A 20,076-nucleotide genomic window follows, 5' to 3' on the forward strand; every position below is an offset into this window, starting at 1 on the left:
ATTCTTCCCCTCCTGCTATCTTCTTCTTCTTCTTCTTTTTTTTTTTTGACATATAATGTATTATTAGTTTCAGAGGTACAGATCTGTGATTCAACAGTCTTGCACAATTCACAGCGCTCACCATAGCACATACCCTCCCCAATGTCTATCACCCAGCCACCCCATCCCTCCCACCCCCCACCACTCCAGCAACCCTCAGTTTGTTTCCTGAGATTAACAATTCCTCATATCAGTGAGGTCATATGACACATGTCTTTCTCTGATTGACTTATTTCGCGTTGCCAAAGTATCTCGTATAAATTATTTTCCATTTGGTTCTTACGATAAACTTCTTCAGAGAGTAAGTTGATATATACATTGAGGAAACAGATCCAGAGATACTGCAATGTACCAAGAGGAAACAAAGCTACTGAGAGGTAGAATAGGGACACAAATGGTACTCTTCTGAGTCCTGGTATATTCTTTATCTTGTGCTTTTGGGACCTCCCTTGCCTTTCTCAAAATCCTGCTTCAATTCTAGTCATTAATCAAATTTTATTGTTAAGGAGACCACTAGGATTAATTCTAGTTCAGAATAGAATATCATCATAATTCTTTGTTAAAAATTAGAATCTGGAAATCTCTATAGAGGGAGGTGCATATGTGTGCGTGCATGCATACACACTTTGGTTTTCTCTCTACGGTGAAAGAATACAAAATTAGAACTCCACCAACATTTAATTTGTTTGCCGTTCTGATGGAAAGTAGGTTCATGTTTGGTTTTTGCATATATATCTCTTCATAGTGTAAATTTATATTAATCAGATGTTTTAAAAACCTCAACTAGGTTATTCTTGGTAAGGCCAGTTTGATTGAAACTGTTTCTTAAATTTTATTCATTCAAATTTTTGGATTATTTGGTGATTTAGAATTTAGTTCCTCTTCTCATTCTTTATTATAATGAAATAGTTTCCTTCCAAGTCTCTGAACCCAAGAGGGCTGTATTGCTTTGTTCTCCTTGTATCCATAGCATGAGCACAAGTAGATTTTAAATGGACAAGGTACTGTGATTAGATGTGAATATTGAGTACTTAATGCCCAAGTTGATTTAAGCTTTCAAAGGTACTTTCTTAAAACATTGATAAAAAGTTAGGTTTTTAGTTTTAGAGTTTCTTCCAAGGTCTCTGTGTGTATGTGTGTGTGCATGTGTGCGCGTGTATGTTTCTTAAGTACTCTTAATCATTTAACTTGGATTTTTTTGAACTCTGCTCATTGGTGTGCTGTTAAGATTCCTAAATGAGTTTGTTACTGTTTATGGGATTTTATTTGATATATACAGGTTCATAGTCTCATTTGTATATTATCAAATATTTCTGCCCAAGAAATGAGGAGTAGAACGTTCACACAGTCACAGTTGCTGTGGGGTTCGAGTGACTTTTGGGAGGCAAGAAGGCTGGGATTCTTTTGTGATACTCACTGTTTTAGATTTTAAAAGGTTTTCCAAACATTTCTTTCTTTCTTTTTTTTTGTTAAAGCAAAGTTAAAGTTTATTGAGCTATAGTACAAAGCTCCTACAGAGGAAGGGGACTTGAGAGGGTTACCCACCAAATATTTCTTATTAAGACTCAAATACTTTCTTATTTGTAAAAAGCAAAACAAAACACAAAGGCAGTGAGATTGAATAGATAAGGGCAAACTGCTTAAAATAATTTTTTATGTCTTAGAATTTTAATGTTTATATTTTTTTTAAATGACTGAATTTAAAGAAGTTATTTTAGTACAGAATGCTTGCCTGAATCACTAAATCAGTAAATTAGTTGTTTTCTTTTAATATGTTTTCCTTAGGTGTTTTATGGATTAATTCTTCATTGATTACATACAACAGCAATATAGTTATGGCGACCTTCCAGACTTTGAGAAACAGTCACATGAAGACTAGAGCATCTGTCAGAAAAGTAAGTTCACAGTATTAGATTCCTTTTAGTGATAGTTGTAATAAAAATGTGGATCATTTTTTTAAATCTTGTTAAGCACCTGATAAGATATTCTTGTTTTTAAATGAATCTCAATATTGTAATTAGTAATACTGAAATCTTGCAAAGATTGGCATATATGAAAATAGAGATATGAAGTCATGAAGTCAGTCAACCTTATTTCCCAAAGATCACAATGCCTCCCCGTTTCTTCTCAGCAGATAGTTTTCTATCTTCTATCTTCTCAAGATCTTCCGTCTTTTAACAATATAAGCATCAGGTATAAATTTTCTTATGTACCTTTACCTTTGCCCTCAAATATTACCATTTACTCATTTATTCATTCAGCAAATATAAATTTGAGTGTTTATTGTATGTCAGGTCCTGTGCTAGGTACTGGATAATCAGTAGTGAGCAAATTAAATATGATTCCTGATCCTCTTTCTAGTCTGAGGGAGAACCCTCTCTCTTCCTCTTAAGACAGTTTGGTTACCCTTCCATTTCTTGACCTCTTTTTTCCTAACATTTTATTATGAAAAATTTTAAGCATACAGAAGAGTTAAAACCATAGCACACCTACACATAAACTTGCATACCAACCATCCATATTCAACAGTTACTAATACAGCGACCCTTGAACAACGTGGGGGTTAGGGGTGCCAACCCCCTGTGCCGTCCAAGATCCATGTGTAAGTTTTGGGCTCCCCAAAAACTTTACCACTAATAGCCTACAGTTGACTGGAAGCCTTACCAATAATTTAAACAGCCAATTGACACATATTTTGTATGTTATATGTATTATATTCTGTATTCTTAACAATAAATTCTAGAGAAAAGGAAATGTTATTAAGAAAATCATAAGGAAGGGAAAATACATTCACAGCAGGGAACTGTGTTTATTGAAAAAAATCCACCCATGCAATTCAAACCTGTGTCGTTCAGAGGGCAACTGTACTTTGTTTTATTTGCTCTGTGGGTGCATGTGCGCACGCATAGGTGTTTACTTCCTGGCAGAACTGCTTGGAAGTTACAGTCTTAATGTCTCTTCACTCCTCAGTCGTGCTTCTCCCAGGGATTATTGTACCCTCCCACGTAACAATAATGCAGGTATCACATAATAATATTGGATTCAGTCTAGACTCCTAGGCCTTGTGTTACGTTTGATGCTTATGACCTATTTACGTTACTTTTGGTCTGAGAGTTTCTCCTCTTTTATTTATTTTATTTATTTATTTATTTATTTATTTATTGACTGATTTTTTGAACGGCCTAGGCCAGTTTCTTATACAATGTCCCATATACTAGATCTGTGGTATTTAACTTATTCCTCTCTCTTCTACATTTCATAGACTCTAGAAGTTTGGTGTCAAAGCTTGATTAATTCAGGTTAAACATTTTTGGCAAGACTACCTCATTAGGATGATGTTAGGACAGAATTTCAGGTTTTCCTGTGATCAGTGATGTAAGAATTGCTCAGTTGATGAAGGTAGTAATGCTGCCAGAACTGTCCATTTTAAAAAAGTGTGTTTTCCATTTTCTAGTTATCAAATAATCTATGAGATGATACTTGGCTGTGTGCAAATACCTTGGTTTTTTTCCAGCAACTTTTTATCTAATATTTTTGGCATCCTTGACCCTTTCCTGAATCTGTTATTTCCTAGAAGCTGCAAACTGATGATTTTCCTAATGTTACCATTCCTTTTACATTTATTAGCTAGTATTTTTAAAGAAAAGCCTTTCCTCATTAATCGTAAATGAACTATGGTATCTCCTATCAAGCCTGAGTAAATGCCTTTGAATTACCAATTTTCAGATTAATAATTTGGTGGGATAGGCAAGAGAATTTATTTCCATTCATTTATTCATTTGTATAGCTCTGGATTCATGGATTTTAAAAAATACTATGTTTTACAATCTTTTATTTCTTTATAGTTATTTATTCATTTACTTTTTTAAGTTGCTCAAGGGATCTCAGACGTGGTTCCCTCTGAGCTGGTGCCTATGTCCTGTTGTATTAGGCTCTTAATTCTTTGATTCCTTCCCTGGTTTCTAGTGTAACAGATTAACCCAGTTTCACCCTCTACTTTCCTTTTCTCGGACTTGGAATTGGCTATTTCTCCAAAGAACCCCTTCTAGTATTTAGAAACCAAGTACTCTGGGTAGTAGGAGTGCCCATTGCTCCTTCAGTGTCATGAATTTATATCAATAGTTTAGGTTCAGATTTCATATCTTTTCCTTTTTTTTGAGTTGTTTGTATCTCAGCCTAAAAACCTGCACTCATTAATGAAAATAGAAAATCATTTAAAGTTTAGAATATTTTTAAGCCCACAGAAAAGTTGAGAAAAGAAACCAGTACAATGAACACTATAAATACCCTTCACTTAGGTTCATCCTCTGTTAACATTCGCCATACCCTTTCTATCTGTGTGTGTATACAAACACATTTGTGCACATGCACACACGTGCACGCACCCACACACACACTTCCCTTTTGAAACCATGTGAGAGTTGGCTGCGGACATCTCTTAAGAACATCAGCATCATTACTGCCCCTCAGAAAAATTGTTAATTCAGTAACATCATCTAACATGCAGTCCATATACAAATTTCCCTAATTGTCTCAAGTATCTGTTACTTTTACCTTGCTCTTCATCTAGGATCCAATCAAGATTCACGTTTTATTTGGGTATTGTGTCTCTTTGATCTCCCCCCAGTATCACCAGATATCTCCAACATAAAGACATGTATCCTTTATAATTGGTACAATTAATGAGTAATCTGTAGGGTGATGCTGGGAGAGAGTGAGCATCCTGTTCCCCATTAGGTTTTAACCCAGTGATGGGATACATCAATAATCTTTCCCTAAATCAGTAATTACATTGGGATTTACAAATGACATTTGTAAATTTTGTCATTCTGTCCATATTTGTCATCCAGCATTCTTTTTTTTTTTTTTAAAGATTTTATTTATTTGACAGAGACACAGCGAGAGAGGGAACACAAGCAGGGGGAGTGGGAGAGGGAGAAGCAGGCTTCCCTCGGAGCAGGGAGCCCGATGCGGGGCTCGATCCCAGGACCCTGGGAACATAACCTGAGCCGAAGGCAGACGCTTAACGACTGAGCCACCCAGGCGCCCCGTCATCCAGCATTCTTATGTAAAGAAGTGTTCTTCCCCCTTCCTCTTATCTGTCTCTTTTAATGGATTCATAGATTTAAAAAAAAAATCCAGTTGTTATAATCCATTACCACTTTTATTCTTTGATGCCTAAATTTGGCCAGTGGGAATTCCTTCAGGTTGGCTTCTATTTTCTTTTCTTTTCTTTTTTTTTAATTTTAATTCCAGTATAGTTAACCTACAGTGTTATATTAGTTTTAGCCATACAACACAGTGATTCAACACTTCTATACAGTACTCAGTGTTCATCACAGTAAATGTGCTCTTAATCCCCTTCACCTGTTGCTGCTGTGTTCTTTTGAAATGACCCAATTAGTCCCTGAGCACTTCATTGCTTTCTGTCACAATTAAGATGTTCAACCCACACGTCATACTTTCTCTGCCTCCAGCCTGGAACCAGCCATTTTCCCAAGAGCTCTAGTACTTTTTATTGGCAAAATGGTATTTAGAAACCAAAATCTGGGTGCATTACTACTGAGGGTCATTGCTTCTGTGATGTTTCAGTGGAAAAATGTAGTAGGACATATGTTTAAAGAATCATGAGTTCATATTGATAATTCATATTCAAATATAATATTATATTTTTTTCTTTACTGCTCTGGTTTCATATGTATCTCATCTTTTAAACCAAAGATTTCCACTAACTTCTTATTAAAATTAGCAAACATTTATTGAGTTCATATAGTATGTGAGATACTGAAATCTGAGGAAACAAATTGAGTCAAATACAGTCTCTGACCTTAATAATTTGGTTTGATGGTAGGAAAGCCAAATATATAGGAAAACAGTAATGGTAGTATGTTGTGATGTGGATTAAATGACCTCAGTGTCTGGATAATACAGTAGAAACTTTGATTTATTATGACTAAGGGGTGGGAAAATCTTCATAGGTCTTGGGCTGGGTAGGATTTCTACAGGGAAAGATTAGGGACTACGGACATTTCTAATACAAGAGCAGATCAGTAAATCAATGGAGAATAAGGTAGAATGAAATTAATGTTCTTTTTATGTCTGACTGTAATACTCATTATTTTCTTTATGTAATGGTTTCCTCCCCCTGTTCCTTTGTGTTTGTGACCTCTCCGCCACCAAATCTGAAAACCTTCCCTCATTTAACATATAGCTGCCTTAGGACCCCTGAAAAGCCTTAGCTCTGTTATCTCTTTTTTCCATCTCTCCACCTTCGTTATGAGAGTAATCATTTCTGTTAGCATGCCTTGTTATAGCGTCCACATCATCTTACTCCTCATATATTTGTTGCCAGTGCCTTGGAAATCAGGTTTGCAGTTTCTTGGGTTTCAGTGTGGGTTAAGAGTAAGTCAACCCAGAGTGAGGGCCTCATGAGCTTCCAGTAGGTCAAATGCCTGGGCTGTGGTGTGTGTGTTTTGAGCATGGGGCACTCTACTTGATTAAGCCCTTTGTTAGTTCTTCTTCTCAGCTCAGCTCAGTTGAGGTCTGTATATATCCACAGTTGCCAAATGAATATTAATTGAAGAGTTGGTGACTCTACATTTTAAAAATAGAATATCTCTAGGATCTTTTACCTTGTCTTAGAATTAAATAAATTAAGAATATCTTTTATTTTCAGAGCTTCAGTGAAGATGTGTTCCAGTCTGTCAAGTCTTTATTACAGAGTGAGAAGGAACTATGCAGTATATCAGCAGAGGATTGTTTAAAGCAGGACGAACATGCCAATTTGACTGAGGTTTGACATAATACTTTCTATATCTCTTCCTAATAAAACATAGTGTATTTTCATGCTTCTTTGTAAAGCTGCATCATCTATTTTTAAATTGCCTAAAATCTCTACATATTAATACATCTTTGAGAAGTATCTGTTTAAATGTTGGCTAACATAATTGTCTTAGTTTATTATAGTGAGCACATTTAATTCAGTGTATAGGCATTGTTGATCACAGTCACTGGACATACAGCACTGTATTAGATGACTCCTGCTATATTCAATAATTGATACTTTAATACTAAAATTTTCTTTTCCTAAACATGAAATATAGACTGTTTTCTTTATCCTTTTTTTTTGGTTTTATTAGTTTTCTTGATTATTCAGTACTTTGATACAAAATGAAAAAGTAGTGATAAATTTACTTTGAAATTAATGTGTTTACTACTCAAGATATACTACTTGCTCTCCTGTTTCTTAGCTACATCAGTGTTTCCAGTCTTTGTTTGGACTTACTACTATGAAAAGAAGTAAACTTTTTCCTGCAATTAGTCCCATCAACACATTCATGTCACCAAGTAAGAGAAGTAAGGTATTAGGCTGTTCAAGCTCAAAAGTGATACATATGTTAGTTAAAAAAATTTTTTTTGAAGCCAAGGATCTAATAAAAAAAAAAATCTTGATTATTCTTATTTTTGGGAAGGATTTTTTTTCATCTTCCTTGAGAAACTATATTTGAAGTAGTTCCAGAGGATGGTGAGCAGACCTTTTAGGCCTACAGTGTTCTCTGACCTGAGCCTTTTCCTTTTGTGTCAGCTAAGTTCTGTGGCTCTTGACTATTATTGTCTCTGTTATCCCTTCTGCTTTACTTTAGTAAAGCTGGGCCTCTCTTAATCTCCTCAGTTGTTGCCAAGTGTGACAAGTCTCCTGTGTCCTTCTGCCCTCCAACAGTTTTCCAGCCTGTATCGCTCCAGCTGCTTACGTAGTGCCTTTCCGAGCCCACATTCTTTGGTGAGGCCTTCCTCGATCAATGGGAAATATAAAACTACTGGCATCTTCAAAACCCCTTGTCAGCTTATTTTCTCTTTTGTATTCAGTGAAAGGAAACTTGAAAGAATAGAAGGAATTTCTGTCTCACTTGAGGGTGTGCATATCTCAAAGTATTTTTTCAAAGAAAGGAAGGAAGTTTGTTTTTGAGTGTCTTTGTTATTGAGTGTCTGTGATGTGCGAGGCACTTTGCTCCATGTTTTCGATTAACCTTCACAACTGTGGAAGAGGAGTTGTATCGCTCTAAGTTTTACAGATGAGGAGACTGACTGGCTCCTAGAGCCTAACAGTTTACCTAGAAACCTGGAAATTGTAGCACTTTTGGGAAGTGATAATCATAATTAGAATAACGATCCTGGAGTAATGTAATATTCTGACATGTTTGTGAGTCATCAGAAAGAGATCAAAAGTATACTGAGTGTTGCTTTATATTTTAACCATGCTGCTTTCCCTTAATTCTTGAGAATTGATTTTCCATATTGCTATCATTTAAGTATTTCATATTTTTAGTCACAGTACTTGCTTAGTCGACAGTTTACCATTCTGTCTTCAGATGGAAATTTTTTCTTCCTATGATGTCAAAGACATAAAGGGAGTATAAGTTTTAAAAATATTACTTTTTTGGGGTTACAAAAGTAGTACATGATGCTTGTAGAAAATTAAGAAATATTGCAAGCATCAAAAAGAAAATGCTTATCAGGGACACCTGGGTAGCTCAGTCGGTTAAGCATCTGCCTTCAGCTCAGGTCATGATCCCAGGGTCCTGGGATTAAGTCCCGCATCGGGCTCCTTCCTCAACGGGGAGCATGCTTCTCCCTTTGCCTGCCACTCCCCCTGCTTGTGTGTGCTCACTCTCTCTCTCCTCTCCCTCTCTCCCTTTCTGTCTCCCTCTCTTTGACAAATAAATAAATAAAACCTTTAAAAAAAGGAAAATGCCTATCATTAATCTTAGGAATTAGGGGGGAGAAACATGAAAAAAGTAGAAAAAAATAAGATCACTTATAATTCCATCATCTAGAATTAATCTCTGCTTATATCTTAGGGTATTGCCTTCTAGTACTATTTTTCATGCATGTTTTTAAAAATAAGATTGAAATGGGGTGCATACCTTGTATCATTTTTTCTGTAACTTGTCCTTTTTACTTAATAATGTGACATGTTTTCATGCCATTAGATATTCTTTAGAAATTTAATTTATATAAATTTCTGCAGAGAAATCACCATATATAAGGGTGTTGAGGGAAATAAGTGATAATATCACAGGAAGTCAGTAAGGAGTCTTGGGGACCTACCCCGGGAAGGCCTTTCTGAGGGGGTGACATTTAAGTTGGATCTTGAAGAATGAGGAGGAGCGAGTCATGTAAGCATCCAAGGACTAGAGACCCAGGTTGAGGGGATGTTAACTGCATAGCTCTTAGGCAAGAACATACTGGGCATGTTCTAGACCCAGAAAGGGGGCCCATGTGTATGAATAAAAGTGAGGGAAGGTTGAAAGCACCAGCTAACCCAGATCCTGGGGGCCTCCGTTAGGACATTGCAGTGGGAAGCGTGGAAAGGTTTTGACAAGGGAGTGACATGATTATTACCGAGACTGTAGGTGGGCCAGGACCGTAGCGCAGATGAGAAGTGACGGCAGCGGGAGTGGGGAGAGGCAGGTATGTGGGAGATATGTTTGTGGAGTAGAATTGATTGAACTTGCTAATGAAGTGGATATGGGGAAGGTTGAAGAGCTGCATTAGGGAACCAAATCTTTGGTGAAAAACCTTTGTGATGATCTTTGGAAAAACGAATCATTTTGTCCAAGACACCCAGCATTTTAAAAATTTATTTATTTATTTATTTATTTTTCACATTAACATTCTTAGTTCATTAATCCTCTCATGAAAAATCTGCACAATCACCACAGATAAAGCCACTGCAGCATCTTTATTCTTTCTGTTGTCCAGTCTGCAGCTCGCTTTTTGCCAGCACCAACACTGGCTTTTGCAGCCCCCCTGACTTTCTTCATTCTGTTCTTGCATTCCTTTCACTGTTTTCTTGATGTCTTTTCCTTCTTCTACAGGCCATGTCTTGCGAGTCTGTTTGGGTTCATTTTTCTTTGCATAATCCAAGGAATCATAAATCATGCCAAAGCCGGTTGTCTTGCCACCACCAAAATGGGTTCTGAATCCAAATACAAATATGGCATCTGGTGTGGTCTTGTACATTTTGGCTAGTTTTTCCCGAATTTCTGTCTTAGGTACTGTTGCCGTTCCGGGGTGAAGGACATCAATGACCATCTGTTTCCGCTAAAGTAGTCAGTTGGTCATGAACTTCCTGGTCCAGATAGTTACTGTGTCGTTCATGATCGCGGCTGAGCCAAAAATGTATTTATTTTTAATTGAGGTATAATCAACATGTAACCTATTGGTTTCAGGTTTACTACATAATGCTTCAACATTTGTATATAACAGTCAGTATTTTAATGTTTTATGTGCTTTTTTCTATATCTCAGCTCTGTCAATAATCTAATTGTGATAAGACTTAAAAACTCAAATTAATGGAGCTTTATTCCTTTCTTATTAAGGTCACATTTCTAGGTTTTAATGAAGAAACAGATGCTGCTCATATACAGGTATGCTCAACTTCTCAACTTACTGAACTGGAAAAGACCATGGGAGATTATTTGGAACAAATTTTGAGACCATGAAATTTGCCTTATTAGCCCAAAATTTACACTAAACTCTTTTATCATTCCTATTTAAAGCTAAAAGATGACATTTTGAGATCAACTCTTGAGTGTGCTTTGGACATTTTCACTTATAGCATTTTCAGAGTATTCTTGTAACAGAAAGTAGTTTTAGGTTAGGAGACCACAGAAGTAATTTATCTGAGAAGGCTGCCAACCATAGGCTAACTTTTCCTCCATTCTGTGCATAATGTAGAAAATGAGACATTTTTTAATTTGGATGGTCTTTCTAATCTGACTTCATCAGATGATTATATTTTTAATTGAGATAGAGTTCAGTTTAAAAGGTGAAATTTGTGAAAAGTAATGATTAACCAGTGCAAAAATTTTAGCCTGATTTAGGCAGGTGTTTACAGAGAGACTGGTAGTTGAGATTATGATCAGCAAAGGAGAGCTTCACAGTTACATAAAGAGGGTTGAAGCTCGTGTAGATGTGGTAGGCATCTTTTTTTTTTTTTTACCTTCTTAATATTTGTGATTGCTGTGTGTTTCCTTTTGTGGCAGTAAAGTATCTCCCAAAAGAAAAAGTAATACCGTTTACTTCTTTATGAATAATGTCTGTCAGGTGATAATGAAAACTGCTGTGTGTCTTGATTGTGCCCTTGCCTGAAGGAAACCATTTAGACAGAAGGCACAAGAGAAGACATACTCCTGAGAACATAAGGCGACAAAGAGAAGTGTTCAAAGTATTTCTCTCTTAATCTACTTCCTTTTTAAGAGTTACTGATAAAGTCATGTTTATAAAGGAAAGTACTCTAGGAAGGGTCAAAGACATTAATTCTTTCACTGGGTAAAGTATTTACATAAAAGGGGCACCTGGGTGGCTCAGTTGGTTAAGCATCTGCCTTCCGCTCAGGTCATGATCCCAGGGTCCTGGGATCGAGCCCCGCATCAGTCTCCCTGCTTCTCCCTCTCCCTCTGCTGCTCCCCCTGCTTGTGCTGTCCTGCTCTCTGTCTCTGTCTCTGTCAAATGAATGAATAAAATCTTTAAAAAAAAAGTATTTACATAAAAAGGACAAATGAGAAAAAAAATCTGTTTTCCTTAATATCTTCATAAATTTTCAGTCAGAGTCTAATACAGTACCTTGGAGAGGAAAGGCAGAAAAATAGATTTGTATTTTACAAATATAAAACTTAAGCTCCAAGAAGCACATTCTACTTGGAAGAATCCCTATATGTGAGAAATATTCCATGATTAACCTGAAGATTGCAGGTTGACATTTACAGCTAAAAACTACTAGAAGGCTAATTGTCATGGATGTGTGAGGTACCATGTAAAAATGCTTTGGAGTTTGATCTCAGTACTTTTAAAGGCTACAGAAATAGGTATTAAAATATTTTAGTACATTTTATTTTTGAGTTAAAAAATTGTGTATTATGATAAGCTACATACGCTAATTATTTTGAACAGGGAAATATATTAACCGCAGACCTTAGAGTTTTTGGATAAGGCCCACATTATAGGAATCTTAACAAAAGTGTTATTTATTGTCTTACTCTTTTAAATTAGGATTTAGCTGCAGTTTCTTTGGAACTTCCAGATCTTCTGAATTCACTGCACTTCTGCAGTCTAAATGAAAATGAAATTATTTGTATGAAGGATATAAGTAAATCATCAGATATAAACAGTGGTCCTCTAAATCAGGTAACTTTTATATATCATTTCTAATGTGTTTTTCAGGGAAAATTTTACAATGACATTGGGTAGAGAGTATTAAACTTTTAAATGCTTGGATGAAGTTTCTTTTTTTTTAATGCTATCTCAAGGAAATAAGATTTGTAAGAAACGTATAACAACTCAGGAAGCTTTGAAATCACTGAAGGCTAGAATAATTTTGACCATAGCTTTAAATTAGATTTTAAATTAATGTGAAGTTCCCTAAATGATATGCAAGTACATATTAATTTTTTTCCTGAAAACTCATTTCTGGATTTCTTGAATTACTTCAGCCTTTGTATAAACTATAAGATCTTTTACCCCTTTATGGCAATTCCAAATTTATATAAATACTGTGTTCAATGTTTTAGAGAACATACTTTAACTTGTTTTCTGTCAAAAAAAATTTCATTATAAAGGTGACATCTGAAAGATGTATTCTTTATTTATAAATAAAAATGTCACCATTTCAGACAGGTAGTTAGTTTTATAACATTCGGCAACTTTAATTCTTTACTAAGTATTATTTTGTTGATAATGCATCAAAGAAAAATGCTTTGCATGTTTTACCTCCTAAAAATTCAATCAGTAGGTGTAAAGTTTGGATTACTTATTCCAAGTATAAAAGACTACTGTGTTCATTATGAGGTCTATAGGTAAAAGTAGAACTGCTTGCCTCATTTCCTTCATTATGCTCTTCATTTATATTAACTTTGATTTATTTGCTAGGATTACGAGAGGTGATCAGCTATTGTATTTAATTTCTAGCTTTTTCACTGAGTCATTTGTCAGTATTTGCATTTTTTAAGATAATATGTATGGAAAAAACTGATGATTTGTATTTTTAATCAGAGCTGTAAACGTTATTGTAAAATTGTATTGTAATACTAGGGAAATTTAGGTAAAAGGAAGGGAAGATTTTTTTTAAAATTTTATTTTATTATGTTAATCATCATACATTACATCATTAGTTTTTGATGTAGTGTTCCATGATTCATTGTTTGCGTATAACACCCAGTGCTCCATTCAATACGTGCTCTCTTTAATACCCATCACCAGGCTAACCCATTCCCTCCACCCCTCCTCCCCTCTAGAACCCTCAGTTTGTTTCTCAGAGTCCATAATCTCTCATGGTTCGTCTCCCCCTCCGATTTTCCCCCCTTCATTTTTCAGGAGGGGAAGATTTTTTTATGATAGGGAAGGTGGTATCCTGCTGGAAGCCACTAGAAAATGGGATACAAAAATAGAACCTGGTTCCTACTGTAGCTCTAGCAGTTTACAGTGTAGTTGGTGAGCTAGGTTAATGAACAAGGAAACTCATGGAGCTATATAAAAATATAGGAAAACATAATTGCCAGAGATATGGATAGTAAGTTCTGTAACATTTCAGGAGATAAAATAGGTGGAATTTGAGTAGCGATGAGAAAAAAAGATTGGGAGAGAAAGAGATTGGGAAGTGAGAAATGTAGAGAAAGAATGAAAAGAATGAACAAAACCAGGGAGCCTCCCAGGATGCACGCATTTCTTTTTTTTCCCCTGAGATTGTGTTATTTCTAGGCTACACTTCCAGATAATATGCTTTGTATTTATAATATGTTTTAAAAGTAAAATTATTTTTATCTAATCTTTCATCTTTCCCAAGAGTCAGCATTCTGGAATGCTGTGTGTCATGAGAGTGTCACCTACATTACCAAGACTCAGAATTGATTTCATCTTTAGTCTCCTAAGTAAATATGCTACTGGTATAAGATATACCCTGGACACATACTTGCATCAGAAGCGCCAACTTGAGACTGCTAAGGAAGATGATGATGATACCAACCAGTCCGTGTCTTCCATAGAGGATGACTTTGTCACTGCTTTTGAGCACTTAGAGGAAGAAGAGACCTCAAAGCCATATAATGATGGTTTGTTCTTTACTAGACTTTTTCTTGAAAAAGGAAATTAAAGTTTAACGTTCAGTTTTAAAAGTTTTCAGGCTGATTTCAATTAAATTCATTTTGAAATTTGATGCGATGTAAACATTTTAACTTTTTTTTTTTTGATTGTGCAAGGAATTCATTTCCTTGTGATTTTTAAGTTGTTATCTGGTTCTTAGTTTTGCTATTTCTGTTCTTATTTTGGTGGTACTGTTCAAGCACTGTTTACCTCATTACATTAAGTGGTTGGACCATGCCTGGGTTCAAATTTGAGAAGAGTTAGCTGGTGGAGGGACCATATTAGTGTTTTCTAACACATGTGACAAGAAGCTAAGCATTTCATAGACCAGGTATTCCCAGATGCGAGGTAAAATGAAATTATTTTAGTAAAAGGTATATTTGCTCTCAAGTGTGATTTGGGATGAATCTGGTAAACCACATAGTGTAGAAGACACGTTACAAATAAATATTTCATGCTTAAAGTCTACTTATTCCCATTGATATAAATTAATTTTTAAAAGGTTCTATTCAAGAGTAATTTGATCATCTTATTCTTTTCCTATAGGAATAACTATTACTGCACTGAAGAGCCAGTGTGATGCTGCTTCTCAGACTTCTTCTGGTCACCATTTAGAAACCCATGATTTAAGGATTCTGGTTAGCTCTGGGAGGCAGAAGTCATTGGCTAAACCTTCAACGTCCTTAATAAATATGCTGGGACATAAAGAACTACCTTCTGTGAAAACTTCAGTCACAACATTAATTTCTGAGCCTTGGATCCAAAAGAGTTTCTACAGGTCATCTAGTGCTTCAGATAAAGGTAGTGATGCACAGAAAACGTTTTTTTCTTCTTCTCCTGCCTACTCCTCTGAATCCGAATGTTCCAGTCCAAGTCCTGTTATTTTTTTGGATGAAGAGGGTTATCAGAAAAGTTTAAAAGCAAAACTTGAGTTACCTAAAATTCCTGTGATGAAAGATGATATAGAGGATTCAGACTCAGAAGTAAGTGAATTTTTTGATAGTTTTGATCAGTTTGATGAACTGGAGCAAACTTTAGAGACTTCTTGTCCATTTTCAGAAGACCCTGTCCTAGGAAAGACATCACAAAAGAAAGGACACAAACATGGAAAATCTTGTTCTGTAACCACTATGAATCCTCAAAAATTCAAGTTTGATCGTCCAGCTCTCCCAGCTAATGTTAGAAAGCCGACTCCTCGTAAACCAGAATCCCCTTACAGTAACCTGTGTGACGCTCCAGATTCACCTCGCCCGGTGAAGGCGTCAGGGGAAGACAGCGGTTTGTTTAGCCCTATTCGATCCTCTGCGTTTAGTCCTCTTGGAGGCTGTACTCCTGCTGAATGTTTTTGCCAAACAGATATTGGTGGAGTTAGGAGTCATGAAAATCATGATTCTATTTATTACACCTTTGAGGATTATGCCCATAGCATTTCATGTGAGGTACTAGGCTCTGTTCTTCATGCCCAACCCACTAATATAACCTCAAACGTGGATAGTATTAAAAAGGGAGAAAATGAAACCATAGCTCTTAAGAGTGAAAGCCTGGATCAAAAAAGTAAATCTAAAAATAAATCCTTGATGATTAAAGATAGCATTCAGAAATTTGCATCAGATCTTGTGGAAAAGAGTTTTGGCAGTGCATTTAAAGACTTGCAGAAAGGAGTGTCTTCATGTACCAACGCACTGTGTCACTTAGCCATCAAATTGACAACCTCTGTTTTTCAGATAGCATTTAATGAACTGAGAAGGCAGTGTGCATTTTCACTGAGAGAACGTGCCATTAGTGGTCTGGCTAACTTTTTGGTGAGTGAAGCTTTAGCAAATGCTTTACAGGATTTACAGTATGTAAAGAAGCAGATATTCACAAACACAGTTGCTAGGTTTGCTGCAGATCTTGCCGAAGAGCTTGTTTTTGAAGGCATCATGGAAGTGTGTCAGTTTTCCTATCCTCCAACACCCGCATCTCCACAGTGTTGGTCGTCGGACTGTGAAGACAGAGTGGTAAAGTCCTATGCAAAAGACTTATCTGAGTCTGTAATACAGGAAGCGTTTATTGAGCTTTCGCAGGTCGATGTGACCTTCACAACCAAGGCAGCAGTGAGTGTTTCTACCGATAACATAAAGTATGCAAGCACAGAAAATTTAGTGCCATCGACACAGACCTCCATGTCTTCTCCTGCTTTTAACAATCAGACCGTTACGGCGACAAGACCCATGCAGGACTCTAAAAAGGAGTACACGGTACAGCAGGCCTTGTTTTGTACTTCTGGAGTTGTTACTTCTATACCAGTGCCCTTGGCAGGAAGTGCCCTTCTCCCGTATCATATTTCATCTAACATATATCCGGCAAAGTCTCATCGGTCGTCTGATGATACTGATTTGAATGGTGATTCTACCCAGACACGTGTTACCACAAAAAACAGAGAAGAGGAAGTGGCGTGTCTCAGAAATATTTGTTTACCCTCAGACCACAATCCAGGTAACCAGAAAGATTTTAAACCAACAAATGAGGTCATTGAAATGCAGAGCTCTTCAAAATTAACAAGCGATCCTGTGATTATTAGCAACTTTTCTGCAGCAATGGTGCATACGATTGTAAATGAAACGTTAGAGTCAATGACATCCTTCAAAGGTACAAAAACAGTTGATGAACACACAGATTGGGTAACTACAACAGTAAAGGGAAAGCCCCTTCCTTTCCACTCTGATCAAGCAACACTGCAACAGAGTGAAGCTAGCAATAAGGACATGTTTGCTGATCAGTTATCAAAATCTATTATTAAACATTCCATAGATAAAAGCAAATCAGCGATCCCAAATGTAGATAAAAATGCCGAACCCAAGGAAGGCTTGCCTGTTTCCAGAGAAGAGTCACACTTGACCTTGGAAAAGTTCCCCAAATTTCTTGATGCTCAAGATCACTTAAACCACTGTTCACTTTCAGCAGGAAAGGATTGTGTTCCAGAATGTAAAGGTTCATCGGTTCATGGCTCTTCTTTAGAGACACTACCACCTTGTCCAACAGCTGCAGGTCAGAAACCTGATTTGAAGGAAGTTGCTAAAGACAAATTTGTGAAAAGGCATAATGTGAATAATACAGCACTTGAGCCCTTGTCTTTCGGGCAAGAACGTCCTTTTCCTCATTCACATTCTTACCCATCCACAGTGCTTCCATGTGTAGATGGTTTGCATGTGGAAGATAAACAGAAAATTAGAGACGGAAATGTAATACCTGATACTCCTCCCTCCACTCCTCTAGTACCATCCCAGGCTAGTTCGGAATGGGATATCAAGAAGTTAACCAAAAAACTCAAGGGGGAATTAGCAAAAGAATTTGCACCTGCTACACCTCCCTCTACACCTCACAACTCATCTGTGGGTAGTTTGTCTGAAAATGAACAAAATACGATAGAAAAAGAAGAGTTCATGTTGAAACTCATGCGATCTCTTTCAGAAGAAGTTGAAAGTAGTGAAGATGAAGAGCTTCCGGAAGTGGATGTGAAGCCTGAGCACTCAGGGAAGAAAGTTAAGTTTGCAGAATCATTAGCTACCCACATCATCTCTCTCGCAACAGAAATGGCAGCTTCCCACCTAGATAATAAAGTCAGTCAAGAACCCAAGGTGAACAGCCCTCGCTTAAACGCACAAAATCAAAGAAGTGTGTCACCTACTGTTTTAAATTGCTCAGAGGAAAATTTACAAACACTACGCAATTTTGCAGGTGATCTGGCCGCCGAAGTCCTTACGGAAGCTGAGAAAATAGCAAAAGTTAGAAGTTGTGTGCTTTTCAGGCAAAGAAAGAATAGCTCTTACGCTGATGGGGGCCGAGATGATCGATCAGAAGAGAAGTCGGATGGAGAAGCCGTAGCCCACTCAAGAGAACTAGAGCCATTCATTCTTTCATTACCACCAAGTTCTTGTGTGTCTGGTCTGACCTACAAGTACCCCAGCTGTGAAAGCGTGACAGATGAGTACGCGGGTCACGTTATCCAAGTGCTGAAGCAGGAGGGTGGCAATAGTGAGTTAATAATGGACCAGTATGCCAATAGACTTGCTTATCGATCTGTTAAATCAGGATTACAAGAAGCCGCTAAGACAGCCAGAATGAAGTGCAGCTCAAAGATGTTCCCCATGCAAAGCTCACAGGTAAAATCCAAGAACGAACTGTTCAAGTTCTTACATAAAGAACACCAAGAAGTAGATAAAGAACGACAAAGTAAAAGAAACGGAGGTTACCTTTGTAAAAATCAAACTTGTGAATGGACACGGGATACATATAAAAACGAGTGCTCTGAACTGTATGGTTTGTCAACCTCTCTTGCTCACAGCATAACAAGAGATGTTACAAAAGAGTTGACGGCATCTGCAGGTGGCTTGCCAAAATCCTTAACAGATTCTTGCCTTTATGAAAAGCCTGGATGTGATGAAGATACCAAGTCTCACATCGAGCCAGAATTTCTTCAGTCTCTTCAACCTTCCTCACAAAGTCACAGATTTTACCACAGTACGGGCAGCTTAAATGGGTCTGCTTATGGAGAGAATGTTGTTCAAGCTATAGAGCAGTATGCTAAGAAGGTAGTGGATGACACTTTAGAGCTAAGTTTAGGATCCGCAGTTTCCCATGTGTCTGAGTCCACGAAAGCAGCCGATAGGGTCACTTATGCGGAAAAGTTGTCACCTCTTATAAGCCAAGCTTGCAGATACTGTGACCGTAAAGAACTGCATGATTGCACTGGAAGTTCATCTCTGCACATTTCCAGACAGGATTCACTTGCTAGTAGTAAGCCAGTTTCTAATTCAAAACTTAGCAACATCTATCAGGAATCTAGAATTTTTCATCTTGATGTCCCACAAATTTATGTTGGTCTCGATAAGAAAACAGTGCTTGCTGAGAAGATAGTTGCTGAAGCTATTGAAAAAGCAGAGAGAGAGCTGAGCAATACCAGCTTGGTGGCTGATAGTGGAATTGGACAAGACGGCATTAGCTTTGCTGAGAGCCTTACCACAGAAATAATGACGTCAGCAATGACGAACGTTGGACGTGCTGTTAGCAGGTGAGTTTCAGATTCCTTTTGGGTCTTAATGATAAAAGGAAAAGTTGAGCTTGATCATATGTGTCCTAGGTCCTATTAAGAAAGGTACAATTATTTTTAACCCCAAGTTAAAAAAAAAATTTTGCCTACTCCATTTGTGTGGGGTTTCATATCCCGTACATTACTCTCCAGCTCTGTTGTCTCATTATCCCCCCAACAGCCCTTTTGAGGGAAGGTGTTAACCATTTCCCAAACGAGAGGAGGAGGCTTTGGCAGGATGGTCATCTTGCCCTTGTTCACAGAGTAAAGCTGGATTGGAGAAAAAGCCAGAGAGTTTTAGATGGCGAGTGTAGAGTATTACCGTGATCATTAACTATTCTGAGATTAAGTTTTTTTTACAGTGTTTTCTTCTTTCTCTTCACAAAGGTAAGTTTTCTTATAAAGAGCATAATTTAACCAAACTGCTGTGAGGGAAGAAAGCTTTAAAAATTCTCCAAAGATTTCTGTTACTGCCATCACTTCTCTCTCTCTTTTTTTTTTTTAAAGATTTATTTATTTTTTTGAGAGAGAGACAGAGAGAGAGAGAACACAGGCAAGCCGGGGGGCGGGGGGAGGGAGAAGCAGGGTTCCCGCTGAGCAGGGAGCCCAATGCGGGGCTCGATCCCAGGACCCTGGGACCATGACCTGAGCCGAAGGCAGATGCCTGATGACTGAGCCACCCGGGCGCCCCTGTCGTCACTTCTCTTGATGGGTCCCCGTCTAAGGGGACAGTTCTTTCTGATGGTCTCACAGCGTCCTCTTCTTCAGTAGCTGTGCCTTGTGCTCAGTGATTCCAACACCTTAGTTAAAATTTTTGCTTTTAACCA

The 20,076-nt window shown here is 37.3% G+C and overlaps 1 protein-coding gene across 5 annotated transcripts in view; it reads left to right on the forward strand.

The window, feature by feature from the left end:
- AKAP11 (A-kinase anchoring protein 11) overlaps nucleotides 1–20,076 on the forward strand; it is a 61,356-nt gene that overhangs the window by 13,231 nt on the left and 28,049 nt on the right. For 4 of the 5 annotated variants that reach the window (XR_012378789.1, XM_025874828.2, XM_025874827.2 and 1 more), the window contains exons 2-7: nucleotides 1,825–1,934; nucleotides 6,716–6,832; nucleotides 10,422–10,469; nucleotides 12,094–12,228; nucleotides 13,883–14,147; nucleotides 14,725–19,231. Coding sequence is in view for 4 of the 5 variants with exons in the window: in XM_025874828.2 (XP_025730613.1) it covers nucleotides 1,875–1,934; nucleotides 6,716–6,832; nucleotides 10,422–10,469; nucleotides 12,094–12,228; nucleotides 13,883–14,147; nucleotides 14,725–19,231 (5,132 nt within the window). In the remaining variant the exon portion in view is untranslated. Of the gene's footprint in view, nucleotides 1–1,824; nucleotides 1,935–6,715; nucleotides 6,833–10,421; nucleotides 10,470–11,148; nucleotides 11,270–12,093; nucleotides 12,229–13,882; nucleotides 14,148–14,724; nucleotides 19,232–20,076 lie in introns of those variants that run through there. The other variant, XM_073894493.1, reaches the window with a different exon arrangement.

Source organism: Callorhinus ursinus, unplaced genomic scaffold (assembly GCF_003265705.2).
Source record: "Callorhinus ursinus isolate GAN/ISIS: 27379988/994484 unplaced genomic scaffold, GSC_fseal_2.0 scaffold7, whole genome shotgun sequence".
Classification (NCBI taxonomy): Eukaryota; Metazoa; Chordata; class Mammalia; order Carnivora; family Otariidae; genus Callorhinus; species Callorhinus ursinus.